Below are 9,921 nucleotides of genomic sequence, written 5' to 3'. Positions count from 1 at the left end.
TCATTCCCTGCTGAGGGTAATACAGGACCTGCACACACACACTAACAACACAGCACAATATACACAAATTCAATAAATATTCCCTACTTTGTTTGTGCCTCATTCTTTAATATATTTACTCAATACAGGATACTTTTTTATATGTATTTAATAAATACAGTTTTTTTAATGTAAAAAATCATTACATCATATTAGCATTATGTTTATATTATGAAGTTATTAATGTGAATAACTCCTGCTTACATTAGTGAGGTTATGTGAAAACTGTAGCAACAAGAACTTTATATAGGGAGGTCGTTATGTCTTCAGGGGTACATATATTCATGTATGTCTCACCCTTCGCAGATGAGACATAAACTCATAAATACAGACTCCATCTAGAAGATGTGAAAACCTGTTTTACAAAGCTGAAATCAAGAGTAGCTAGCAAGTGCTAATGACTGGCTATGGGCTTGCTTGGAGTTAAATAGTTGCACCTGTGATTAACCTGCTACACTCAGGTGCGTCAGGTATTCTGGACTGCACAACACTCTGAATCTGTCATAAGGATAAACGACGAATAACAACAGACACAAGAGAGGAGCTGATGAGTAACCTCTACAATGTACAGCATGCAGAATGGCTCCACTCCGGAACAACTGCGTACTCCACCGTCCGCCAACTCACATGATCCGTTTGTGATGCACTCAGGTGCGTCTCCACTGGCCACAGAGCGTCGCGAGAACGCATGAGATCTTGTGAATACATGCATAATCGCACAATATTTCCGGCTGTAGTCTCTTTGACTCCTGCAATGGCATTCCACGCCACATCTTTTTTCTGGTGTCCTATAAAGGATGTGAGGTGTCATCAATGATTACACCTGAAAACCTCTCACCTGTTGACTTCAGGTCGGCCCCGCCCATTATGACGTGTTCTTGTAATGAAACAATGAACAGTATTTCTTAGAAGCTGTGCTTTAACATAAATGTTAGCACGCTCATGCATGCCTGGTTATGTTTAAAATAGAACAATATTGGAGATATAAAATTGGCAGGGTGTCTGGGGGTCATTAGATTTAAAACAAATTTCTGCACCACCTGCAGTGTGTTTAGCCTTCACTACATCCAAAATTTTAAAATGAATGGGGGCTCATGTTAAATATTAATAGCCATGTTGCACTTAAAGGAACTCTTTGGTTCAGCTTAGGATTTTAGAAGACTAACGTGGACGCTGCAGGGTTTGCCTGAAGAAATCTTTTTTCTTTTTAAAGTCAAATGCATCCATTGGTGCACTCTGAGAACATAAGTAAGGTTAGATCTATGAAGAACTTGTAAACAATTTTGTGCTCTAGTAGCTAGTAACAACTTAATCAATAACACATTAGTCACACACTCAATGTCTGGTAAATGAGACGGCGTTTAACGCAGTCCAAATACAAAATTGATTGTAGCATACATTCGATCCATCAAAGAAACAAAAGAAAAAGTGACTATCTCTGAACACAGTCTCCTTATCTTCTAGTAGATAAAACTGTATGTGGAGGGTATATTGTCATTTCCCACAATATCAGACTCAGTACAGTTGTCATGGTGAGACCAAAACCTTTTTTGTACCAGGAATTTGGACATTTTAACATGGGGTCTTATGAAGATTGACTCAATCTGTAGCCAGCCTCAAGTGGACGTTAGAGGAACTGCAGTTTTTGCCACTTCACTGCATTGGCTTCACTTCACAGCCACGGAGGTTTCCGCTTGTTTTGGACTGGATAACTGCAGCTGATTTTTAAAGGGAAAACTAGAGTAGCAAAAACATTTCTCCCTGTCATTGAATTATGCACATATGTTTGCTCCACTTGTGCCATTGCACAGGCATCTATGACCATGCTAATGTTGGTGGTTGATTAGCTCGGTCGCGTCATGGCGTGGTGTCAGAATGCAGTGCATAATCACCTCTGTGAATTGTAGGGAAGAGTGAACAAAAATACAGCTTGACTATAAGTAGAATAGTATTTTCCTTTCCAATGGGCGGGGGCTATTTAACCTTTGCTCCTACTGTACAAGTATGGTTAACATTCTGTCAGCAATATGTTACATCACAGAGCTTATTTATGAACAATGCTTTACCAATGCCTAAACGTCATTTACCCAATTAAGTTGATATCTCTTTATTTTGTCTACCTCCTACAGGATTAAAGTCACTAGTAATTATCAGTAATTATAATGCATAGCGTTTACAATCCTATACATCCAATCATATTTTGCTGTCTACTAATCTGACTTTTAGTTTATTTTTATTTCATGTGTTTCGGGCCATGGAGTGAACTGTCCAAACTGACTCAAAACTCATGTTTAAACAGTAACATTATGAACTTTTCCCCTTCAGCAGCCTACCAACTGTTCTTCTGGTGTTCTTTCTTCAAGGATGCCACAAAGGGATACTGAAGTGCCTCAGACATTTCAAAGCAAGTTTAACAAGTTCATGTTAGTATTCTGAAGAACAGAACTGTGAAATCATCAATCAAAGATTGTACTGTTGGCCTGTTTGAAAAAAAAAAAAAAAACCCAACAACAATGTACTGCATGACTGGACTGAACAAAAATTGTGTCCAGTCCAATTTTTCTTTCTCTATTTAGTACTTACTAGAAAATGTAAAAATGAAACATCCGAACTTCCATGTAAGATAAAAAAACAAAACAAAAAATAATTAAAAAATACAGTCTTCAGACAGTAATTGATGCTAGTGAGAAATGGTAGCTTTTCATATGAAAACAATTGTTTGATAAGGGAAATAATTTTATTTGGGTATCTGTCAGTATCTGTATTTCCAGTGGTCTTTAAAGCTATCTGCTTAACTATATTAAAAAGAGACTAAAAATAAAAAAGATAATACAAAAGCAAATAGTTACTGTGTTTGGTTTAAAATACATCATAGGATGTTTTTAAGTACATTTATTTATTTATTTAGACAAATTGGCTTAAAGGGCTAATCAACTCAGTTACTTTCAGTCCTGGGTGCATACAGTATATTAAAACAAAACAACACTTGGTCCAAGAACTTGAGAACCACCCTTAAAGTGATGCTAAAATCTGTAAAACCAACACAATTACCAAATATCTAATATTACAATGTGAAATTGTAGTATAGGTAATACAAAGACTGACTTTATACCAAGCTGAAAAGCACTGTTTCACTGAAGACTTCTGGCTGAAATATTAAAGACTGTCCTAGTCTAACACAGCCCAGTGTCCTGAGGAATTATATTCATATGAGCAGTTCTGCAGCACTCAGTTTATACCCATTGACAACATTCATTACAGAAGCGCTCAGAACACATACGAAGAAATCTTTGACTCACTCTTGTCACTGAATGAATCAGTAGCTTTTAGCAGCAAAGCTGCTCTCGCTGGTAACTGAAAGCACCGTTGTCAGCTCGACTGTGATTAACAGTATTTACTGCATGGTTAAAAGCTTACTAAAAGACCGCTAAGTGATAACTCCGTTGCCAATAGGTGGCTGCTGAGCTATTAACCTTGTAAAAAGTGCTTGTATATATGCCTGAACTGAACTTAACAGTTTGAGTCAGTAGCTGCCTGAATACACTGCTGAACTGACGACATTCAGAATGAACCCTGACAATTGATTCTCTAATTCTATAGAAATGTGTCTGCCCTTTGTTTGGAACATTTAGCTGGAGGAACAAAAATCTTCTTGCTGTTTCTGCTCCTCAATGGTAAACCAACAGGAGGGTTTTATTGTCAGGCAGAGAATGCAACGTATTCGTCAAAGAGTTAGAAGAGTTTCAGGTAGCAGTGAAATCCTTCTATTTCAGTAGATTTGTTCTAAAAAATGCAGAGGGGTATACAGTAATACAAGCAGAAACAACCACCGTGAGCTGGTGGGTGCATGTGACGAGCTGTACTTTGGTCCGTGTGAACCAGCACATCTCTAACACATCATTTAGACAAACAGAACCTTTTACCTGTTATCCCGTGTAAACGACTCACTGTGCCAGCATGTCTTGAATAGTTTCAGTTGCTCATGGCTCAGCTCAGCAAACATCAAAGTCATGTAAGTTTTCTTGGGCCAGTCAGGTCAATCAAGCAACCCCAACACCACCCCAAAAAGTATGAGTGATTATTATATTATTTTTTTGACATTCAGTTAAATAAATGTAATATAATGTTCTTAATTTAGCCTGACAGAGGTGCGATGATGATCTGATCTGATCCATAGACCATTAGGTAGCATTGCGAGTTGCTTGACTGACAGGTTTGTCATCCAGTCATGACAATGCCATTACCAGTGTGTCCTTGCACTGTGTAACATTAAACAGACACTTGTAATGTCAACATTGACAAAGTTGAACATTTTTAATATTTTATATATCTATTTTAATGGTGATAGAAATAGTGATTTCTCAGACACAGAGGGTTAAACTGAAAACATAAAATGAACAGAGGCAAGTTATTCGTTATCGTCTCACAAGTTAAGTCGTGAGTCTTGAACTTCTCAGGTAATTTATTCTCTGTCAAGTCTTTTAAAAAAAGACTTCAGTCCAAGTCACACCTCAATGCCAATATACCCACACCTATGAAAAAAAGAGCATATTTTAAACCATGACTACATTACCATTTGCCATTACCACAAACTTTTTTAAGCCTTAACCTAGTTTTATTTGCTGAAACTTAGCTAACCACACTGAAGTTGTCAAATTACAGTAATAAATCGGTTGAATAAATAATGTAATTTAGGATTTTGCAGAATGATCCAGTATAAATTTTCTGACTGGTGAAAGACATACTGAAACTTACTCTGGGCTACACACACCACCCAGAGTGACAGAATCAGAGAGAGACCTGCCAATCATAGCATTTAACAGGACAAAAATCATAACCATGCCACAGAGCCCATCAAAAATAAAAAAGGACTGTGGATGGGAGTGTTCATCCGAGGGACTGGGATGAGAGAGGTGGTAAAATGGCTTGATGTCACACAGAGAAAATTGGCTGAGCAGCCGCCCACTAATGCAGAGTCATATTTTTTTCTGATAGGATTAGAGCCCATTGGCTCACTAAGCAGATATGGAGACCAGTCTGCCAATCACAGACAGCAGAATATAAAGGTCATTAGTAGCCCAAAAGGCCAGACAGACGGGCTAACATTGATATTGTTCTGCTTTTTGTATAGGGGAAGGTTTTATGTAGCCATGAGACACTGTTGAGGCACAGGAAGTGCTAATAGTAGAGGTAGTGTTCAAATGCATGCACACAGATGTAAGGTAGTGCTTGGACATGGCCCGGTTGACCTTTTTTAGTCAAAAGACATCTCTTTTTGGTAAAGGAAGTGCTCTTCAATGTGAGTGAAGTTCCATTTTTGTGTGACATTTGGCTTCACGTTGAAAACCTTTTGAACTAACCTTTGTTCAGCTTTTCTTTTGATGAAATCCCTCTTTTACAATCTCAGTCTCAGAGACAGACAGTATTAGATTTGTTGAAAAATGTAGGCTGAGTATTCAGTGAGTTCAGTGAAGCAAGCCTGTGTGATAATCAAAGTCCAACACCATTAATTGCATATCTACAAAACAGAAAACGGCTGTAGAACATTCCATGACTCGGTTAATAAATGTCATAAAAATGGAAATCATGGCCTATCAACAGAAGCTCCCACCGAAACAGGGTCAACTTTCAAATCTGGTTTTGTATTCATATAAAGTCTTTAAATTTCACCCACCAACACCCCCTTTGTCAAAAGGATTCCTAAATTAAACCAAACCTGACAGACTGTGTATTCTTAAAGTCTGAATATCACAGAGAACAAATCCGCCCTAGCAGAAAAATACACTAATGATATTTCATCTTATGACATTATCATGCAGGGACAGACTGAACAACCTATAAATGTAATTCTTTTAGTGTGATCAAGACTGAGCACAGAGGAGTGGTGGGTGGGAGTTTATTGCACGCTTTTCAGTCGTGATCACCTGTAAGTAATTTGATATACCTACTGCACACCTGAGGGGTGGCTACTCTGCTCTGTAACTTGTCTAAATTTAAACTTGAATGATTTTTAAATCATAATAATGGAAACTTTTCAATGCTGCACACGTCTGCTAGATGAGTTAACTGTCTGAATCTAATAATGTGCATATCAGATGTTGAAACTACATGCTTGTAGAGCAGCGGTGGAAGTTCCCTGGCCCGTACTTAATGAGTTTGCCATACATTCGTGCACAGAGACTCGATTCATGGTTTACCGACCCTTTCGGTTGCCACCGTAAAACTACGCAGCATTTCAGGTCGCCGTAGTAGATGGATTAAAATATTGGGGCTCTCGGGAAAGACGTCAGAGGTGTGGTTGTTTGATCCAAAGCTCCAACGAGTGTTTCTTTAAGTGCGTGTGTGGAGTTTTCCTGCACCGGGTGAGAGGAGGGGTTGGAGAGTGACGCTGGCTGCGCCTTGGTGCTGAGCGGAGCGCTCACCTGCAGATGAGAGAGCTCAGAGAAACTCGGGGCAGAGCTGCAGCACCACTCACGGAGGCGCAAGGAGGGACGTAACGAACACTCTGACCAAGACAGGCGGAATTACACAATTACTGGAGAAGAATTACGAATCGACCCTCTTTCTGGTTCCTCGTCCAGGCAGCCCTGGCTCGCTTGCTCGCCACGATGAGAACTGACTTCGCTCTGGTCCTGACAGCAGCCCTTCTTCTTGACACATTCTGGGTGAGGTTTCTCTCTCCTTTATCTAAGTACAGCTTGTTCTGTGTAGAAGAGTTGTGAGCATTTTAATGTGTGGAAGCAATGGCACATAAGCTTGAGTAAAGTCATGTAGTCGGATGGAGTCCAGTGTCAGTCCAGTGTGGTGCCGCTGCCGGTGCTGCTGCAGCGCAGCGCCGGTCGTTATTTCACTACAAGTACGCTAATTGGTTCCCTAATGAATTTTACTGTTTAAGAGGAAAACAAATAAAGACGAAAGTAAGAGTTAACGATCCAATATTGCCCGCTCCGATCCTCCTTCAGCACCGGGCTGCAACACAAGTTAAAACGACTGCACAATTTAATCTCCAAGGATTGTACTTTTATTCTTTATCAAACTAATGTAGTCGCCTCGCTTCTTCCAGCAGTGCTTCCCTGAACAAAAAATCAAAATCCCACATTAAGTTAAACTTTAGTTATAGTTGTAAGGTGCCGTTCAACCTTTTCTCGTCATTTAATCAATAAAGGCTGAATTAAGTCGGCGCCTGTGGTACTCTGAACGGCGCAGCGAGCTCTCCTGAATCTTTCTCTCTGTCTCTTTTGTGACTGAACTCGTTGTTCACGTTTAGAAAATGTAGGAAAATTATACAAAGATTTATGTTTTCTTTCTTTACTCCTGCATTATTCCCTGCCAAGAGGCGTGCGTAATGCCTCCTTTTCATTCAGACTCCAGTCAGCTTTGGCACTGGTGTGAGTGTGTGTGTGTGTGTGTGTGTGTGTGTGTGTGTGTGCGTGCGTGCGTGCGTGCGCGCACGGGCACATTTAACTTGTAGTGGGTCGGATGGTTAGATTGAACCAGCAATGAGCACTAAATGTTTCTGCAAAGTTTTCTCCAGAGCGTTTGAGTAGTAGTTGACACACACACACACACACACACACACACACACACACACACACACACACACACACACACACTGCTCAGTTCCTCCTTAATTCTCTGGACCTCTGCACAGTCAGTGAGAAAATTCTGCTGCATTCATGCAGTTTTCTCTCCCCCCCCCCCCTCACTTAACCCTGAGCACAATACTTAAAAATGGTCCATTTCATCATGTGATGTTTTTTTCACGGAGCAGGTTACACAGCACATTTTTTTCAGATACAGTCAGACAGAGATTAAACAATATTTAATCAGCAATGTGCCTACCCAGGAGCATATACTTGATGCACTTGTTGAATATATTTCTGCAAACTGCTTTACTATATGCTGCTTTTTCTATGAGGCTCACAGCCAAAGAGAAGCAAGAAATCAATGGAATCCATGTTTATCTATGTCTTACACTGTATTCTCTTCGTTCCAGAGGAATAATGGGGAGCATGCTTCCAAAGGTCCCTGCCGAGCTGGCTTCTCACAAAGCTTCTACTCTGTGCTGATTTCAAGGGATGTACTGCAAAGCCAGGGCATACTTAAAGGTAGGATCTTTAATTGGTTAGTCAGTTCTTTTCATGTCAAGAAGATTTACAGTGTGGGTTAGCGAGCACCCTCTCTGCCTTAAGGACACTGAAAAGAAATGTGTGTGGTGATGGGTTTTCTTTCAATGCCAGGTCATGTATGTCATTTTCAGATTATTGATGTAGCACTTACACATCTGGAAAATTGATGCAAAAGAAAAGGTAAAAGTTTAAATTCTGTGAATTGTTGGTAACTAAGGACAAAGCACCACACAAACACGTTTTTCACACTTTTCATGTCTGCAGATATAAAACATGCTTGACTGTCGCTCTTTGTGTGCTAGAATTAAGCTTTGCTTTTTGACTTCAGCGTTATTATATCACTGTCTTCATCACTTGTACAGTCACCTTCACACTGCACTATCTTACCGTTGTATTTATGTGTGTTGCTCCAATTACACAGTGAGCCAACCAAGTTTGAGGGCCCGATAGTGCAGGAAATGGAATCGACATCCTGTGTCTAATCTGGCACTGCTCCTGCCAATGTGGGCTAATTGCAATTCTCTATTGATCCCAATGGTTTTTTCTCATAGCTCAGCTAAGCTGTATTGTTTTGCTGTGGGCGCACAATAGCTCTTTTGTGGGTCGACTGTGTCTTCGGCAGCTGCACAGTATATATTTCTCACTCTCCTTAGCAGGGAGAGACCTGGCGGGGATACAGCTGTCTAGACTCTCTCTCTTGAGTGTATGCGTGCACACCGACACACGCATGCAGTTTTAGACTAAGGATGTACAGTACAATAAGGTTCACTATATTATTTGTTGGTTGTTTTCTCTCTTGTGTCTGTATCTTTGTTTGTCCCTTGCTGTAGTGATATAAGTCTGGAGGAAGGTATCGGGTTGATTTTAGTGTTTCATTAACTTCAGTGTGCTGCAGCCTGGCTAGAAGTGGGATTGGATATGGGACATTGTCGCTGGTGGTGAGCTTGCTCTCCGTGTGGTAGTGATGTCTTCAGCCCAGCAGGGGGTGTCAACACAATCACAAACAATCACAGAATGAGCCATCACGGCCGCACAGGAGCCATTTATTTCAGAGAGCATTATTTATCTGGTTTGGTCTTGGGGAGATGAAATTGCCTCAGTTTCTTCTTTCAGACAGAAACTAATCTTTGGTGGTCTAACAGGGTTGTTTTTAGTTTTAGGAATCCAATTTACCACCAACAAAAGGGTGCTTTAGTGTGATTTTACTGCACACTTATTTGTTTTTTTCTAACGTAAGCTGCACAAAAGTCAGCTTCAAACAATCCTGTGTTATCAGACCAAATAAACAGACTCCACTCATAAAACAAACGGATTGTAATTTATTCACAGTAGTCCCTTCAATCACATTCAAAGCATATGCTGTAATTTAACATTCATCATTTGTTTCCTCTGTGTTGGTGGAAAGGATCTTGCTTATAACGTGCTCGTCTTTGCTGTCACACACTCACAGCTGCAGTGTCGTCATGTACGTCTGAGAGCACAGCTGCAGTGGTCAGGAACACGCACACACACACACACACACACACACACACACACACACAAACACACATATCGTGTGTGATTTACAGGGCTCAGGCAGTTGATTTATAGTTGGTAAGGGTGTCACTGGAGGGAGGCAGGAAGCTACTCTGGAAAGGCTTTAATAATAACATTGTTTAACCCAAAACCGTCAGATGGGGGCAGGAGTAATGACACCCACTCATGCACACACCCACTAACACACACACATACACAAACATACTATATATATATA

The 9,921-nt window shown here is 40.3% G+C and overlaps 1 protein-coding gene across 2 annotated transcripts in view; it reads left to right on the top strand.

Annotated features, from left to right (window-relative positions):
- The first annotated feature begins 6,421 nt into the window (after positions 1 to 6,421).
- The window catches only part of LOC104919629 (cadherin-4), a 220,216-nt gene continuing 216,716 nt past the window's right edge, over positions 6,422 to 9,921 (top strand). For both annotated transcript variants that reach the window (XM_019271354.2, XM_019271353.2), the window contains exons 1-2: positions 6,422 to 6,704; positions 8,036 to 8,147. In XM_019271354.2, the coding sequence (XP_019126899.2) occupies positions 6,648 to 6,704; positions 8,036 to 8,147 (169 nt within the window). In that variant the 5' untranslated portion in view covers positions 6,422 to 6,647. The remainder of the gene's footprint in view (positions 6,705 to 8,035; positions 8,148 to 9,921) is intronic.

Source organism: Larimichthys crocea, unplaced genomic scaffold (assembly GCF_000972845.2).
Source record: "Larimichthys crocea isolate SSNF unplaced genomic scaffold, L_crocea_2.0 scaffold97, whole genome shotgun sequence".
Taxonomy (NCBI): domain Eukaryota; kingdom Metazoa; phylum Chordata; class Actinopteri; family Sciaenidae; genus Larimichthys; species Larimichthys crocea.
Note: the sequence above shows the minus strand (reverse complement) of the source record. Positions and strands in the feature narration are given on the sequence as shown.